Here is a 19,743-nt window from a genome sequence, read left to right as displayed (position 1 = left end):
ACCAAATTGTTGAATTTTTAATTCAAAAAGATAATTGTCGCAACAACAGTTATATTTTTGACTAAATAAAATAAATAATTGTCCAAAAAAATATAATTAAACTTTTTTTTTACGAAAACGAATTTTCAACAAATTAGTTTAATTTTTTCACAAAATTGTTAAATTTTTAAGCCTAGAAAGCAAATTTTCTACAATATTGTGAAAATTTCAACACAAAGGTATTAATTTTGAAACAAATGTTTAATTTTTCGGCCAGATTATTTAAATTGTTCACCCCAAAAGATTAAATATCGAAAACAAAAGATAAATTGTCAAACAAGATTGAAATATTTAAATGATTTTTTTTTCAAAAATGAATTTTCAACAAAGTAGTTGAATTTTCAAGCCCAGATAAAGAATTTTTGACAAAAGAGTAAAAAATTCATCCCAAAAGTATTATTTTAAAACAAATGTTTTAATTTTCAATCACATTATTTGAATTTTTCAATCAAAAAAATTAATTTTCAAAACGAAAAAGGATAAATTGTCAACCAAAACTTTAATAGACACATTTTCAATTAAAAAGTGAATTTTCAACAATATATTTAAATTCTCTACCAAATTCTTGAATTTTTAAACCAAAAAGATAAATGTTGCAGGAAACAGTTATATTTTTAACTAAATAAGCTAAATAATTGTGAACCAAAAATTATATTTTTAATTTCTTTTTGTTCGAAAAACGAATTTTCAACAAATTAGTTAAATTGTTTACCAAATTGCTCAATTTTCAAGCCTAAAGGACGAATTTTCTACAAAATTATGAAAACTCCAACCCAAAAGTATTAAAATTGAATTAAATGTTTAAATTTTCGGCCAAATTGTTTGAATTTTTAACTCAAAAATATGAATTTTCAACTAAAAAAAGATCAATTGTCAACCAGAAATGAAATATTTAAATAATATTTTTTTTTCGAAAATGAAATTTCAACAAAAGAGTTGAATTTTCAAGCCTATGAGACGTATAAAGCCTATGGGAAGTATTAATTTTGAAATAAATGTTTAAATTTGCGGACAGATTATTTGAATTTTTCACCCAAAAAGATAAATTTTCAAACAAAAATGAAATATTTAAATGATATTTTTTTCATCAAAGTAGTGGAATTTTCAAGCCTAGAAGAAGAATTTTCTAGAAAATTATAAAAATTTCAACCCAAAAGTATAAATTTCGAAACAAATATTTGAACTTTCAACCCAAAAAGACAAATTTTCGGAAAAAAAATATAAATTGTCAACGAGAAATGCAATAGTTTCATTTTTAGTTACAAATAGAATTTTCAACATAATAATTAAATTTTCTACTCAATTCTTGAGATTTTAATCCATAAAACGAATTTTTGACAAAACTGTTATATTTTCAACTATAAAAAAATCAACTTACAACCAAAAATGGAACAGTTAATTTTTTTTAATGAATTTTTAGAAAAATAGTTACATTTTTTACCAAATTGTTCAATCTTCAAGTCTAAAAGACGAATTTTCTACAAAATTGTGAAAATTTCAACCCAAAAGTATGAATTTCGAAACAAATGTTTAAATTTTCAGCCAAATTATTTAAATTTTTAACCCAAAAATATGAATTTTCAACTAAAAAAAGATCAATTGTCAACCAAAAATAAAATGTTTTAATGATATTTTTTTTCGAAAATGAATTTTCAACAAAGTAGTTAAATTTTCAAGCCCAGATAAAGAATTTATGACAAAAGACTGAAAACTTCAACCCAAAAGTATTAATTTTGAAACAAATGTTTAAATCTGCGGCCAGATTAATTGAATTTTTTACCCAAAAATATAAATTTTCAAACAAAAAAAGATAAATTATCAAACAAGAATGAAATATTTAAATGATATTTTTTTTCAAAAATGAATTTTCAACAAAGTAGTTGAATTTTCTACTCAATTCTGAAAATTTTAATCCAAACAGACGAATTTTCAACAAAACAGTTATATTTATAACTAAAGAAAATCAACTTGCAACCAAAATGAAACAGTTAATTTTTTAAAATGAATTTTCAAAAAAATAGTTACATTTTTTACAAAATTGTTCAATTTTTAAATCTAGAAGACGAATTTTCTACAAAGTTGTGAAAATGTCAACCCAAAAGTAATTAATATTGAAACAAATGTTTAAATTTTCGGCCAAATTATTTGAATTTTTCGCCTAAAAAGATGAATTTTCAACAAAAAAAAAATGTAAATTGTCAACCAAAAATGAAATATTTAAATGATGTTTTTTTTCAAAAATAAATTTTCAAGTCTAGAAGACGAATTTTCTACAAAATTATGAAAATTTCAACCCAAAAGTATGAATTTCGAAACAAATGTTTGAACTTCCAACTCAAAAAGACAGATTTTCGACAAAAGAGTGAAAACTTCAACTCAAAAGTAATAATTTTGAAAGAAATGTTTAAATTTTCGGCCAGATTATTTAATATTGTCATCCAAAAATATTTATTTAAAAAAAGATAAATTGTAAAAAAAATGAAATATTTAAATGATATTTTTTTCAGATTAAGTTCCAAAAATATAAATCCACGTTAACATTTTAAATACTCTAAATTAAAGAATCAAGCAATGAACTTTAAAAATTATATTATTTTCAGTAATTTTAAGCTAGACACATTAAAAAATGAAAAATAATTTTTCTTTTATCTTAACAGATCCTAAATTAAAAGTTAAATTATTTTTATTTTAAGTAGTCTTTTAATTGAAGCTTTAGAATTTTATTTCAAAATCTTCAGAAATCTAAAAGTGGTTTTCAATTGTTCCAAATTCAAAATATAAAATATAAAATGAAGAATACTGCAGAATTCAAATAAAAATTTAGCATTTTTTTAAGAATTGTGAAAGACTTTAAAAAAATAAAAACTTTTCTTAAGATTCTGAGAAAAATTAAAAATGATTTTTCACTTTGAAAAATTATGGATTTTTTTTTAATTTGCAGGATTTAAAAAAATTTTAGGAAAATTTAGATTAATTTTTTATTTATTTTATTATATTATTATATATTTCATATTATTTATATTTTATTTATTTAATTAATTAGAATAATAAATTTAAAAAATTTATGTTTATTTGCAATCATTGAAATATTTAAAATATTTTTCAATTTTGATCAAATCTTTTAAAACATTAAACGTGAAATGTTTTGAAATATTTTGAAATCTTTTGTTTTCGTTTGAAATAATTAAAATCTTCTGAAATGTCAAATTTACTGGAACTATTTAAAAGTTGAAACTTTTTGAAATTTGGTAGTTTTAAGCTAGACAAATAAAAAATTGAAAAATAAATTATTTCTTTACTTAACATTTCTGAAATTAGAAGTTAAATCATTTTTATTTTAAATGATTTAAGCATCCTTGAAAAGCTTTAAAATTTTATTTTTAAATTTTGAGAAATCTAGAAGTGGTTTTAAATTTTTCCAAATTTAAAATAATTAAACAAAATTTTTTTAAACTTTTAAATATATTTTAAAATGAATTTATTTTTTTTAAAGATTTAAATTAAATTAAAAACTTAAAATGATTCTGAAAAAATGTTAACACGCATAGTTTAAATTGCTTGAAATAATTTCAACTTTTCAATAAAATTTCAATCTTTCCAAAACTTATAAATATCTCTTAAAATTACTTAATTTTTTCAAGAAATAATAAGTGTTCAATTGTTATTTATACGTAAAAATTTAACAATTTTACTTATAAATTAAACACTTTTTAAATTTAATAATTTAGACATATTTACACTTTTTAATAGCTAACAAAATTAAAAGAAATAATATATTAACAATTTATTTATTAAATTTAATATAAAAAATAATATAAAGGAAGACCTAAATCTCTGAATTAAAAATATTTTATTGATAAATCATGAAAATTTTTATTTAAAAATAAAATTATCGGAATAAATGATATATTAATTTCAATTTTTATTAAAACTTTCGAATCGAAATAATTTCAAGAAATTCTCAAATTTTGACCGGATCTATAATTGTTTTGTCAAATCAATTATTGTCCATTTTAAAAATATTGTTTTATTTATTTATATTTACAGTTAATTGTTTAAATCTTAAAAACTGCATTTTAATTATTTAAAAAACTGTTAAAATCGAACTAATTTAAAAAATTATTTAAAAAACGGTTGAAATCAAAGTTGGACAAAATTTTTAGAATAAAAATTTTGTAAAATTCTAGGACAAATAATAAATTCCCGGTTTTCAGAATTACATAAAAATACTTTGGAAAATTTCCTGCTCTAACACAAAATTCAGAGTAAAATTAAAAAATTCAAACTTTTAAAGCTGAAAATGATTTATTTGAGGTGAAAATTTTTTGAATTTTAAACTTTTAAAACTGAAGCTTGACAAATTTTTAATTCAGAAATATTTCATTTAAACGCTCAATAATTCATACGTAAAAAATACAAACTTTTAACACCTTTTAATTTTATAATTTTTTTTTTTTATTAAATTACGTTAAAATACGAAATTACCAATTTTAAACTTTTATGATTTTAACATTTTCAATATATCTGGTTAAAAAATATAAATCGACGCTATTATTTTTAAAGTTCAAAATTATATTACTGAAAGCATATTTAAGTTCGGAACATTAAAAATTGAATGAATAAACCAATTTTATAAATAAAAATTTTTTTAAATAAAAGTTAAATTATTTTTATTTTAAGTTGTTCCATATTAATATTTTTACATTGTTATTTATAGACAAAAATTTGAGTTTATCAATTGAAAATGCTCTAAATGAAACTTACTATCAAAATAATTGAATTTTTATCTAAAAAAAAAAGAAAAAAACAAATTTCCAACAAAATAGTTGCATTTTCAATCAGAAAAATGAATTTTTAACTGAAATTAATAATCTTCAACCAAAAACTAAAATTTTTACAAATTAGTTTAACTTTTAGCCAAGTAGTTGACATTTTAGCTACCAAAATTTTGTATTCTAAAACGAAAAAAAGTTTAATTCAACAAAAAAAGACCAATTTTACAGAAAAATTAATTAATCCTCAATGGAAACAAATAGATTTTCAGCCAGAGAGTTACATTTTTATACAAAAACAAATGAAATTTCTCCCAAACTAGATGAATTTTCAAAATAAAATAAAATTTTTCTACAAAACAATTGAATTTTAAGCTCGAAATAATTAATTTTAAAAAAACTTTCATTTTGAAACAAACAGTTAAATTTTCAACTAAAATGATAAATATTCAACAAAAAAGGATCACATTTTTTATTAAATTGTTGAATTTTCAACAAAATAGTTATATTTTCAACCAAATAGTGGATTTTTCAACAAAAAAATTTTTCCGTCCAGACAAAAAAAATTTTCAAACAATTTGTTGATGTTTCAAACAAAAAAAAAAATCAAATTTTCTGCAACAAATTAAAATCTAAACTCGAAAAAATAAATGTTTGAAAAAAAGTTTATTTTCAACCAAATAGTGGAATTTTTTACTAAAATGATCAATCTTCAACCAGAAAATTTTGGGCAAATATTAAATTATAAACATTCAAAACTGATTGATTAAATTTTTTTTCGAATTGATCACTTTTTAAATTTGCAGTTAAATTACATTTGTTTCAAGTTGTTTCAAAATAATAATTTTTCAATTGTTATTTAGACATTGAAATTAAAAAATTTCATTTATACATTAAAAATTTGTTAAATGGAACTTTTTAGAAAAATGGTTTATTTTTACACAAAAAAAAAAGAATTTTTCATAAAGTGTTTGCATTTTTAAACAACGAGATAAATTTTTAACTAAGATGACGTATCTTCAACCAAAAAGATGTAAATTTTAAACTAAAACCAGTGAAATTCATAAAAAAAGAATTTTTTAATCAAATAGTTTATTTTTCAGTGAAGAAAGAATTTTCGTTAAAAAAAATTGCCGAATTTTTAAGCCAAAAAGACCATTTTTTTAGAAAGCCGTTTAATTTTCAACCCGAGAATATAAATTCTTAACAGAAATCAACAAATCAGATGAATTTTCAAAATAAAAAGAAAAATATTTAACAAAATAGTGGATTTTTTAAGAAACAAAAAATTTTCCATCAAGAAAAAGAAAATTGCAACCAAATGGTTGCACTATCAAGCTAAAACGAAGAGTTTTTTTTTCTTAAACAATTGAATTCTAAACCCAAGAAAATTAATTTTTTTAACAAAAAAATGTATTTAAACCAAATATTAAATTTTTTAACTGAAATAATTAATTAAACAAAAAAGACTTTTATTTTGAATCAGAAACAGTTGAAGATTTCCCAAAAAACGCGAATTTTTAACAAAATAGTTATTTTTTTGGTCAAAAAACAAATTTTTTCAAACAAAATTGTTGAATTTTCAAAAAAGAAATGCGAATTTTCAACCAAATAGTGGATTTTTAAGATACATAAATTCTTTCGTCGAGAAAAAAAATTTCAAGCTAAAAAGACAAAGTTTCTGGGAAACAATTTAATTTTAAGCCCGAAAAAATAATTTTCAAAGAAAATTATTCATTTTCAACCAAATAGTTGAATTTTTAGCTAAAATGATGAATCAGCCAAAAAAGATTTTAATTTTAAATCAAAAACAGTTGAATTCAATCCAAAAAGTACGACTTTTTAACAAAACAGTCGATTTTTCAGTCAAGAAAGACATCTTTTAAACCAAATTTTTGAATTTTCTAAGAAATACAACCAAATTTAAACCAAATAGTGGATTTTTTAAAAAGCAAAAATTATTCCATCCAGAAATAAATTTTTAACCAGAAAAGAATTGAATTCTAAGCCCGAGAAAATAAATTTAAAAAAAAAAAATTTTTAACCAAAACATTTGAACCCATAAAAAAAGAATTTTTAATAAAACAGTTGATTTTTCAGTCAAGAAAATTTTTATTAAACAATATTGTTTAATTTTAAAGCTAAAAACACAAATTTTCTACATAATAATTGAATTATGAACGCAAAAAAATTAATTGAAAAACAAAAAATTCATATTCAACCAAAGAGATTAATTATCAACTAAAATTATCAATCTTTCATCAAAAAAGATTTTAATTTTGAATAAAAAACAGTTTAATTAATCCAAAAAAATACGACTTTTTAAAAAAATAGTTGATTTATCAGTCTAGAAAGACATTTTTTAAACAAAATTTTTGAATTTTCTAAGAAATATAACCAAATTTAAACCAAATAGTGAATTTTTTAAAAAGCAAAAAATATTCCATCCAGAAATAAATTTTTAACCAAAACTTTGAATTTTCAAGCAAAAGGGACAAATTTTCTACTAAAAAATTGAGTTCTAAGCCCGAGAAAATAAATTTTTAAACAAAAAAAAAATAATTTTAAACCAAAACATTTGAACCCATAAAAAAAGAATTTTTAATAAAACAGTTGATTTTTCTGTCAAGAAAAAATTTAAAAACAAAATTGTTTAATTTTAAATCTAAAAAGATAATTTTTCGACATAATAATTAAATTCGAAAAAATTAATTTAAACAAAAAAAAGTTCAGTTTCAACCAAGAAGATTAATTATCAACTAAAATTATAAATCTTTCAGCAAAAAAGATTTTAATTTTAAATAAAAAAACAGTTGAATTCATCGAAAAAAGATGAACATTTATTTTCAAATTGATTAAAAATAATATACAAATTACTAAAATTAATAGTAAAATTAATAGTATAATTTGAAGAAAAAAAATTTTATTGAAAAATTTGTCAGAACAAATAAATATTTTGATTGTTTATAAGAAAATTACAACAATTTATTTAAAAAAAATATTTTTTTCGACTTCGATTACAAATTTATAAACTATTTTCTATATTATAATAATTTCAAAAATGAATAGATTTATAATATTCATTTTTAATTTGAAAGTGAAATTTTTGAATTTTTAAGAATAAACAAATGAAAAATTTAAAATATTTTGAATTCATATGTATTTTTATATATAAAAACCCTAAAATGGAAAATTTTCAAAGTAAAAGACTTTACAATTACTCATTGTAGACTAAATGATTTCATAATTTAAAAAGTTTAAAAAAATCTTCGCTTCAAAATGGAATAATTTAGACGGGAAAAATATTTTATTAGAATTTGAAACTGAATAAATGAGTTTAGTTTTTTATTTAAAAATTTAAAGTTCTTTTAAAATTGAAAATAGTTTATAAATTTTCAATCGGAACATTTCATTTGTTTAATTCTTTGAAAATTCTTACATAAGTTAAAAATTTTAATTCTAAATCTTCAAAAATCGACTCTTTTTATTTAATTTCTTGAAATAATTAAAAAATTTTAATTGTTTTTAATATTTGTCAAAAACTTTTAAATATCTTTTAAAACGATTCGAAGTTTTGCTCTTTTTTCAATCCTACAAATTTAAAAAAATGAACTTAAAACCTTCCAAGTTTTTTTGTTTAATTTTGGAAATCTTTTTAATTATTCTCCATTGTTTCAACAATATTTAAAAACGTATACTAAAATAAAAAAATAAAATATACGAACAATTTTATACAATTTAATTAAAAAAATGAGTAAAAGTATATAATTTCAAAGTCGAAGCGCTAAAAATTAAACAATTTTAATTGACTTAAAGACTCAAATTCAGGAAATTGGGTCATTTAAAATACAGAAGAATTGTAATTGTGTCTTTTTATAATAAAAAAAGTTCAAAATTAAATATTGAACAATTAAAAACTTTTAAATTTGAAAAATTTGAATTAAATTTGCAAAGGCAAAGCTTCTGAAATTCTAGAATTTTAAATTGTCATTACATAATAAAATTAAAAATGATTAGACAAATTTTTACAACATAAAAAAATTAATTGAATTATTAAAAAAAAAAAAAAAAAGCTTTCGAAATAAATAATATTTTTGAATAAGAAACGTTAAAACTGAAAAAAATTCTAGTCACGAAAAAGTGTGATAATAACAGTTTTTTATAAACAAACCTTTTAAAATTTCAATTTTTTCAAGTAAATTTAAATTGCTTAAAAAATAATAATTGTGAAATCGCTATCAAAGCCTTTAAAATGAAATTCAGAAATATTTAATACCGAAATGGTCCTCAAATTTTGAATATTTGAATTTGAAACAACAATATATTGAAATTCAAAATTTGAAAAATACAAAAATTATCCTAAAAATTTAATTTAAAAAAAAAAACTTTAGTATTTGTGAAATGTTGAAAACATTCTGAAATCTCAAATTTAATGGAACTATTTAAAAGTTCAATCTTTTTGAAATTTGGTAGTTTTAAGCTAGACAAATAAAAAATTGAAAAATAAATTATTTCTTTACTTAAAATTTCTTAAATCAGAAGTTAAATAATTTTTATTTTAAACGATTTAAGCATCCTTGAAAAGCTTTACAATTTTATTTTAAAATTTTGAGAAATCTAGAAATGGTCTTAAATTTTTCCAAATTTAAAATAATTAAAAAATTTTTTTTGAACTTTTAAATATATTTTATATGAATTGATTTTTTTTTTTAAAGATTTAAATAAAAATTAAAAACTTCAAATGATTCAAAATCCACAGCCGAAATAAATAATATTCATTTTCTAAAATTATTGTAACAGAAAATTTAAAAAAACTTTAGGAGATTGAAAAAATGATCAAAAAAGAATCTGGAAGATTTTCAGGATTTTTTTTTAATTTGCAGGATTTTCAAAAAAATTTAGAAAAAAAATTGATTAGTTTTAAAATATATTTAGGAGTTCTGAAAAAAAATTTTAGGCCATTAAATATTTTAAAATTTAAACTTTTCTCAACTTGAAAGTTCTTAAATTAGAATTTAAATTATTTTCATTTTAAATAGTTTAAGCATCATTGAAAAACTTTTAAACTGCATTTCAAAATCTTGAGAAATCTAGAAGTGGTTTTCAATTTTTTCAAATATAACTTTATTTAAAAATTTTGTCAAAACATCTCAATAACTTAAAAAATTAATTGAATTTGTCCTACAAATTTTAGAAAATCCGGCCGAAAAAATTTGTTTATTTAACGAATAAAAACATTTTCTTAACTATAGCAATATAAAATATTGCTAAAAAATAAATAATTATCCTTTATCTTAATAAAAAATTTTTTTAATCAAATGGGTTAAAAATTGAATAATTTAGACTGAAACAATATTTTTAATTTAATAAAAGCCTTTAATTAATAATTAATTACGAATCTAAAAATTCTTTAACTTTCAACGGATTTAGAATTGTTTTATCAAATCAATTATTGTTCAGTTTTTAATACTTCAAGTACAGATACATTTTAAAAATAATATATTTATAATTACAGTTGATAAAATAAAACTGTTTTTCATCAAAAATTTTCAACTTCAATTAAACTTTCAATAAAAATCGAAAATAGAGAAGTTCACAGGTAAAGGATTTTTGAATTATAAACTGAAAATTTGTCAAATTCCCTTTTTTTTAATTGTACTAGTTTTTTCCAAATTTTTATTATTTTGAAGGAAAATCCTTTTTTTGTTTAAAATTAAATATTTTGTTAAAAATTAACTGATTATTTTAATTTTTGTTTGTTAAATTGAAGTGTATTTAATTTAAAATGTAAATTATTTTTAATGTAAAATCAACATTTTTTTTGAGAATTTTATTCTTCTGGCTGAAAATTCAAATTTTGTGTTGAAAATTTGACTTTTTGGATTAAAAACTCGACTTTTTTAGTCAAAAAATCAACCCTTAAATTGAAACTTTACTTTTTTGTTGAAAATTAAAATATTTGGTTGAAAATTCTTCTTTTTTTATATAATTCAATTGTTTCCAATTCGAAATTTAAAAATTTTGAGCTAAAATATCAATTATCACTTTTCTCGTTATTAGTTTTTTTTGTTGTTTAAACTTCACCTTTTTTTTAATTGTACTAGTTTTTTCCAAATTTTTATTATTTTGAAGGAAAATCCTTTTTTTGTTTAAAATTAAATATTTTGTTGAAAATTAACTGATTAAAAAATTTTTTTTTGTTAAATTGAAGTGTATTTAATTTAAAATGTAAATTATTTTTATTGTAAAATCCACATTTTTTTGGAGAATTATATTCTTCAAGCTGTAATTTCAAATTTTGTATTGAAAATTTGACTTTTTTGGTTGAAAACTGTATTGTTTTAGTAGAAAAATGCAGTTCAAATTTTACATTTTTGTTGAAAATTAAAATATTTAATTAAATTCAACTTATTTTTATTTAAAAGTAAAATTTTTTTGGTTCAAAGATGAACTATTAAATTTTTTTGAGAATTTATCTTTTATTCTTAAAGGTTCAAATTTTTTTATTCGAAATGTTACTTTTCCGGTTAAAAACTCAATTTTTCTGGTCAATAATTCTACTGTTCGTTTCAATATTAAAATTTTTGTTTGAAAATTAAAATATTTTGTTGAAAATTTGTCTTTTTTTGTTGATTTCCACTGTTTTTTTATTAAAAATTGAAAAATGTCTTGTCTAAAATATCAACCATCACATTTTTTTGTTTGTAAATTCATCTTTTTGCGTTTAAAATTCAACGGATTATTAAAAAAAAGTATTTTTTTCGATTCAAAATTGTATTATTTTTGTAGAAATTTTAAACACTAATCTGCTAATTAAAATTTTGTTTTGTTGAAATATCAACAAACTAAATTAAAAATTAAACTATTTTGGCAGAAAATGTCAATATTTGGTAGAAAATTAACTTTTTTGTTTAAAATTAATCTTTTTTTTTCATTTTTCTATTGAATTAAAATATATTTTATTCCAAATTAAAAAAAAATTTTGGTTAAAATATAAACCATTACACTTTTTTTTGTGAATTTATATATATATTTTTAATTGAAATATTTTGTTAAAAATTCGTCTCTTTATTTTAAAAAAATTAACTATCTTGGCAGAAAATTTCAATATTTGGTTGAAAATTAACTTTTTTTTATTAAAATAAATCTATTTTGTTAAAAATTCGTCTTTTTTATTGAAATAAACTGATCTTTATGCAAAATTAATTAATTAATTAATAACGCCATTCAACTAAACTTTTTTTTATATAAATTGAACATTGCAAAGATTTTTTATTTAAAAATCTAAATTTACTCTATAATTTTTCAATGCTCTAAATTAAATAATGAAACCATTAAAAATTTAAAAAACAAAATTGTTTTCTTAATTTAACACTTTAAATTTGCAGTTTAATTATTTTTATTTATACCAAATTATTCATTGATCAAATTATTATTCCACAAATTATAGTTTAGTTTTAAATTCTTGATTTATAATAGCTCATTTTAAAAGAATAATAAAATATTGCTAAATATTACAAAATAGTTATTTTTTTATTTAAAAAATTTAAAAATGACTGGATTAAAAATGGAATATTTAAGACTGACACCAAAATTAAATAAGATTTGAAATAAAATAAAAGATTTAAATTATGAATATACCAATTTGTGTAAAATGTTTTTAATTTAAAAAATTCAATTTTAAATCAATTTTATTTTTAATTGTTTAAGACTTCAAACTGTAATTTAAAATATTCAATTAATTTGTTTTAAAAGGCTTTAAGTTTAAGTTTTTGAAAAAAATTTAACTTTCAAATAGTTGTTTGATTAAAACAAAAAAATAACGAATCGGGTACAATTTTCAATAAATTCTCAATTTTTAAAATACTTTTGGTCATGATAAAAATTAAAAAAACTGATTTTGTCACCTGAGGCTTTGAGCGCTTCTGGGCATCGATGAAACATTTGAAATCGGAGTCATCATGAAACTGGTCTGTTGAGACTGTTGTGCTTTTTTCGCTTCCAATTCCTGGACATGTTTGTGAAGACTTTCATCAACTTTCAACAACTTAGAATACTTTTCCTTCAAAAAGTGGACCTCTTTCGATTTTCTATGGTATTCGTTTTTAGCAAGAACATACTTTTTCTCCTAAAAAACGAATATTTAAATTTAATTTCCCTACTTTTTAGAAATAACGAAGGAAAATTAAATACTGGTTTTAATCATTATTATTAACCAGGGTGGTCTAAAAAGACTTTTTTTAATGTCTTCCCATTTTCTCAATCTCGAAAGAATTTAACAAAAATATTTTTTATTATTAACCCAACATTGCATAAAATAAGCAATTTTTTAAAAAATTCAGAGGATAAGCCTATTAAATATTTGAAAATAATTTTTTCCTTTTTTAAAATAAAAATACTTTTTTTGGACAACACAAATTATTATATTATATGAAATAAACTTACAAGATCATTGAGACGTTTGCAGTTTAAAGCGCGTTGCATGTCGTGAAAGAGAGTCGCTTGTCTCAATTTTTCGGAAAGTTCTTCCGTGGATTCAAAACAGTGTTTTATTTCCGGCTTTAGTGGTTCTTGAAGAATCATTGACGGAACGTCTTGAGCTTTGCATTGTGGGCATTGCTTTGTTGCTAAATTTGTGAAAAAATTTTGATTTTAATTTGGAAATAAAATCATATTTTTACTTTACTGAAATTTTATAAAGCTCATTTCCATTAATTATTATTAAAAAAGCCGTTCAACTTTCATCGAATTAGTTGAATTTTCAACCAAAAAGATGAGTTTTTAACTGAGAGGATTAATTTTCTATCAAAAAAAGAATAATTTTTAAATGAAATAGTTCAATTTTTAACCAAAAAGATTAATTTTCGAATAAACAAGTTAATTTTTAACCCAGAAAGATTAATTTTCATCCAAAAATGGAACAGTCACATTTTTAGTTTAAAAAATTAATTTTCAAAGAAAAACTTCAGCTTTTAGCGAAGTTTAGTTGAATTTTCCATCACAACAGACCGATTTTCATCCAAATAGTTGAATTTTGAAATAAAAAATATAAGTTTTGATCAAAAAACTATTTTTTTCTCAAAAAAGATTAAATTTCTACCAAAATATAAATCTTTTAAACCAAATGGTCGAATTTTCAACCAAAAAGATTAATTTTTAACTAAGAAGATTAATCTTCGAACAAAAAAAAAACTAATTTTTCAAATAAAAAAGTTAATTTTGAACCCAAAAACATTAATTTTCAAACAAAAATGTAATTGTTACATGTTCAATTAAAAAAATTAACTTCGCACGACAAAAAATTAATTTTTCACAAAATAGTTCAATTAAAAATATTAATGTTTAACAAAAAACTTCAATTTTTATCAGAAAAGATGAATTATAAAAAAAATGTGATAATTTATATTTTTATGAAGGAAGCTTTTTTAAAATTAAAAATAATTGAACTTAAACAAAAAGATGGATTTTCAATCAAATAGATGGATCCGAAACAGATCAATTTTCATTGAAATATTTTTAACATGTTTTTCAGAATAGTCTTTTTAAGTAAAAAAAATATATCTATTAAAAAACCTAAATTTTCAAACCAAAACGACGAATTTTCAAAAAAAGAGTTGAATTTTAAAGAAAAAATTAATGCTCAGCAAAGTAAGATTTTTAAAGAATTTTTTACCAAAAAAGATTAATTTTCAACTAGATAGTTACATTTTTAACCAAAAAGATAAATATTCAAATAAAAACTTTAAACCAAAAAGACAAAAATTTTTAAGAAAAGAGTTGAATTTGCAACCAAGAAAAATTTGTAACAAAAAAGATTTCTTTATCAGAAAAAAAAGATTTTTTACAAACTGTTGAATATTTAAGCAAAAAATATGAATTTTCAATAAAATAGTTAAATCCTCAACCAAACGGATTAAAATTAAATCTTTTTTAAAAATTTTTTCTAACATTTTTAGAATTTATGAACGAAAAAAAAATTAAATTTCTGCAAAAAGAGATTAAGCTTTAAACCCAAGACAAAAATTTTCAACGAAAGGTTTTTTATTTTATCAAGAAAGAATGTTCAACCAAGAAAGATTTTTCTGTTAAGAAAGCAAAATATATTTCAACCCAGTTGGTAAATTAAAAAAAAAAAAACAGTTGAATTTCCACCCCGAAAAAATTAATTTAGAACAAAAAAGTTGAATTTTCTGCAAACCAGTTGAATTTTCAACCGAAAAATATAAATTTACAACAAAAAAAGTTAATTTTTAGTCTAATAGTGACATTTTCTACCAATTTTTTTTTTTATTTTCAAATGAAAAAGACGAATTTTCAATCAAATAAGTTGAATCCTCAACCAAGCAAGAAATCATTTATTTAAAAAAAATATATTTCGAAAAAATGGTAGAGTTTTTAAACAAAAATGACGATTTTTCTACAAAAGAATTGAATTTTAAATACAGAAAGATTGCCAACGAAAAAATTAAGAGTTCAATTTTTAGTTGAAATACCGAATTTTCAACAAAATAGTTCAATTTCCTACAAAATTGTTGAATTTTCAAGCCAAAAAGACGAATTTTTTTACAAAACAGTGAAAATTTCAACTGAGGAATATGAATTTTTAAACAAATATTTAAAATTTCTACCAAATTATTTGAATATTCAAATTTAAAAGACAAGTTTTCGAAAAAACAGTTGAATTTTTAATTAAAAAAAATAAATTGTCAACAAAAAATAGTTAAATTGTCAGTAAAGAATATTTAGTTTTTTTTTTACAAAACAACAAATATTTTAACTAAGAATATAAATTTTAAAACGAATAGTTGAAATATCTACCAACTTAATTAAATTTTCATAAAAAAAAGGAGTTTTCAGTCAAGAAACAAAGAAGATTTTGCAAAAACTGTAGAATTTTAAAGCCAAAAAGACACATTTTTCCACAAAAAAGTGAAAATTTAATCTCGGGAATATAAATTTCAAAATAAACATTTAAATTTTCTATGAACCTATTTGTATTTTCAAACTAAAAAGACGAATTTTGGCCAAGACAGTTGAATTTTCAACAAAAAAAGATAAATTGTCAATCAAAAATAGTTACATTTTTACTTTCTTCGGAAACGATTTTTAAACAAAAAATGCAATATTCTACATAATTAATAAATTTTCAAGCCACAGACAGATTTTATACAAAACAATAAAAATTTCAAATCAAAAATATGGTTTTGGAAACAAACAGTTGAATTTTCTACCAAATTTATCGCATTCTCAACCAAAAAAAATTTTTCGATCACGAAAGAATTTTTTTTTAATTGTTGAAATTTTAAACGAAAAAGACCAATTTTTCTGCAAAACCGTAAACATTTTAACGCAGGAATACAATTTTTGAAACAAATATTAGAATTTTTTATTAAACAAATTGACGATATAAATTTAAAAGACGAAATTTCGACAAAAAAGTTAAATTTTCATTTAAAAAAGATAAATTGTCAACCAAAAATCGTTAAATTTTTTATTTCTTTGAAAATTAATTATCAACAAAATAGTTCAGTTTTTTCATAGTTACTGAATTTCCAAACCATAAAGACAAATTTCCTATAAAATGGTAAAAATTTAAATAAAAAATATTAATTTTGAAACGAATAGTTGAATTTTTTACAAAATTAATTGAATTTGCAACCAAGACAGATTTTTCGATCAAGAAAAAAAAATTGCAACCAAATTAATGAATTTTCAAGTCTATAAAAGGAATTTAGAACCAAAAAGGACGACTTTTCAACAAAATTATTGAATTTTCAACCAAATAATTTTTGGTCTTCCTATTTTGTTTTTAAATTTAAAAAACGTAAAAAATACTTGCATAACAGCTTTTTGAAAGACAAAATTAAAAAAAAAAAAGTAATCCTTTCACATAAAATGTAAATCTAAGATTGAAAAAAATTGTCTTTTATTTCTTAAATATTTGACCTGCAAATTCACAAAAGTGTATGGGGTGCGTTTTAATATAAAGCTTGAAAAAAGAGAAAAAGGATTCCGAACATATCGTGCTAAAAAAAAAGTCGGAAAAATATTCAAAAATTTGTGACATAAATCGCTAATTACAGGAATAAATCTTTACTTTTCCCATTTCTGATAAATTAGTATTAGAACAATAAATTTCTAACCTCAAAAAAAATTGTAAACACAAAAAAAATTGTAACGTCAAAATTGCAATTTCCAATAATCCTAACCTTAACAAAACAAACAAAAAATCCCTGAAGTACAACAAATCAAAATCTATCTTGAGAAGTATTTTATATTCTAAATAATATTGTAAAGTCAGAAATAGAGACAATATTATATTCTAAAAATGATTTTTTTCTCTCCGAAAATCAAATTAAATCCCTAAAGTACAACAAATAAACAACTGCCTTAAAAAGTGTTTTATATTTTAAATAACTGAACAAAAGTCATAAATACTCGAGATGAAAATATATTCTAAAAACATTTTTTTTCTGCAAAAATAATTACAAATTAGGGGAAAATTCGCTTACCTTTTCTAATACACTTGTTGCAGAAAATGTGGCCGCAAAAGGTGAGAGAAAAAGGATCTTTTGATTTGCACATTAGGCAAAAACAGAGGTTACATCTCAGCCAATTTTTCGGTACCACATCACTGGACTCCATTATTAATAAATTTTCACGAAAACAACAATAAACGGGATAAAAATAACAGAAAAACCGAAAAAACTTTTACGGATCTCTCGTGTTGTATCTCGTTTCTACAAGCAAGAACACGTTAGAACTGGGGTTGTATTTTCTGCCGTTGAGGCCACTCGTGGCACGTGCCCAAGCGCGGGAATTTTCAAATTAATTATTTCTCTATAAGTTATTTTACTAATTTTACATCGGAAACGTGATTTCTTATCAGTGAAAATTATTGTACATGTACAGATTTCAATAATAGTATGTATGAGATTACAATTTTCGACAAATTAGTCAACAAAGTTTCATCTGGCTCCATTTCACCGAGACCTGTTTTGAATTAAGGCCATGTGACGAGTGCGCCACGTGACCAGATTTCTATCTTATCGACACTTTTTTTTTTATTTCCTAAATTATTTTCACACAAACCGCTACATTGAATTGAAAATTTGGCAAAAAAAATTGCGTGCAAAAAGAAACTTTTTTCATTATTATAAAAATGTAGGACCAGACCCACCTTTCTTAGTGCTACCTATTTATTATCCCAAATTTTCAACTCAATGTGGCGCTATGTGCGAAAATAATCAGGGAAATAAAAAAAGTGTCGGTAAGGTAGGAGTCTGGTCACGTGACCCACATATCACATGGCTATAATCGTTAAATTAATTTGACATATCGAGTTCGTATCTAGGTTATCAACCAATAAAATTTGTCATAAGCCAACAAAATATTTAGAAATGAATCCTAGAAATGAATCCTAGGAATCATATTAATTCCACGATTAATTTAAAGCAGGTCTCCGTAAAAAGATGATAATAAATTTTTAATAATAAAGTAATATACATAATTTTGTTTGAATTAATCGTGGAATTAGTATTTTTCATAGGATTCATCTCTAGTTACTTTGTTGGTTTATGGCAAATATGATTGATTGATAACCTAGATACGAACTCGATGTGTCAAATTAATTCAACGATTAATTCAAAACGGGTCTCCCTGATAAGGTAACCTAAGACATCTCTGACCTTGATTTATAACTGCAAGTTAATTTATTAGATACTCACCCAAACCTTATTTTTTTGATAACTTGACAAAAAATAATTTTTCACACTAAGTGTATTTGGATTCTTTAATTTTTCAAAAATAACATAATAAAATAATCAAATCGTTACAAACGAACATTCTGGGATGAAATTCCTGATACAAAAAATATAATTTTTTGCATCGAGCTCATATCTACGTTATTATTGGGTTCATGTCCATCTATTTTACTGGCCATGGACCTACTATTTCAGTGAGGCGTCACTTCTCTGGTAAACCATGGACCTGATGACCCAATCACAACTTAAGGGCATGTGATACTTAGAAAATTGTCGATTTTACCAGTTTTAGGTTCCCCCGGCTTTTTTTCTAGAATAATAAATATTTTGTCTTAAAAATTTGGGAAATGATAGCGAACATGCTAACGGACGCCCCCGCACACTTTTTTTGTGGGTTAATTCAAAAAAGTTTTAATTTAGCAAAATGTGATTAATTTGCATAGCGCTTAGGAAATAGTATCGATTTTTTCAGTGTTAGATTCCCCGGCTTTTTCCTAGGATAAGAAATATTTTGCCTTCAAAATATGGGAAATGATAGCGAACATGCTAACGGACGTCCCCACAAACTTTCTTTGTGTTTTTTTATCAAAAAATTTTTGATATTGCTAACAACGTACGTGTATATTTCGAGGTTATGTGTGGTACAATTAACCCGAGCGTTACTTCCAAACTACACAATATTTGTGGTCGAAAACTTTGGACTTACAAATAAACATAGTAACTAACCTCCCGGAACTAACCTTGTTTGCAGGCAATCAAAAAAGTTTATTTATATATATTAAATAATTATTATATAATATTGTTATATTATATTATTATAATATTATTAACAATATTATTATAATATATTTTTATATATTGGAAAGGAAGAGATGAAAAACGACGTAACCTCAAAATAATGCATGTGCATAAAATTTTTATTTAGCACAATAAATTTTTTTGTTATTATCCCTCAAAAAAGAGTCCGGGGACGTCCGTTATGATATTTTATAGCATCTCCGAATTCAGTTTTTAAAAATTTTCATATTTGTGGAAAAAAAGCCGGGGAAACTGTAAGTATCACATGCCCTTAAGGGCATGCGACACAGTGGAATTCCTACATTACCAACCTCTTTTTTCTATTGAACAAATTTTTTTTTTGAACCATAGAACTTTTTTTGTAAATCAAA

At 21.3% G+C, this 19,743-nt stretch overlaps 1 protein-coding gene across 1 annotated transcript in view; it reads right to left on the bottom strand.

Annotated features, from left to right (window-relative positions):
• Positions 1 to 17,549, bottom strand: part of LOC117179700 (probable E3 SUMO-protein ligase RNF212) — a 19,542-nt gene extending 1,993 nt beyond the window's left edge. Inside the window, exons 1-3 of the mRNA XM_033371726.1 lie at positions 17,324 to 17,549; positions 13,257 to 13,438; positions 12,719 to 12,939 (exon numbers count right to left, since the gene is read on the bottom strand). Of these exons, the coding sequence (XP_033227617.1) occupies positions 12,719 to 12,939; positions 13,257 to 13,438; positions 17,324 to 17,456 (536 nt within the window). The 5' untranslated portion in view covers positions 17,457 to 17,549. The remainder of the gene's footprint in view (positions 1 to 12,718; positions 12,940 to 13,256; positions 13,439 to 17,323) is intronic.
• Positions 17,550 to 19,743: the final 2,194 nt, after the last annotated feature.

This window comes from Belonocnema kinseyi, chromosome 9, assembly GCF_010883055.1.
Source record: "Belonocnema kinseyi isolate 2016_QV_RU_SX_M_011 chromosome 9, B_treatae_v1, whole genome shotgun sequence".
Classification (NCBI taxonomy): domain Eukaryota; kingdom Metazoa; phylum Arthropoda; class Insecta; order Hymenoptera; family Cynipidae; genus Belonocnema; species Belonocnema kinseyi.
Note: the sequence above shows the minus strand (reverse complement) of the source record. Positions and strands in the feature narration are given on the sequence as shown.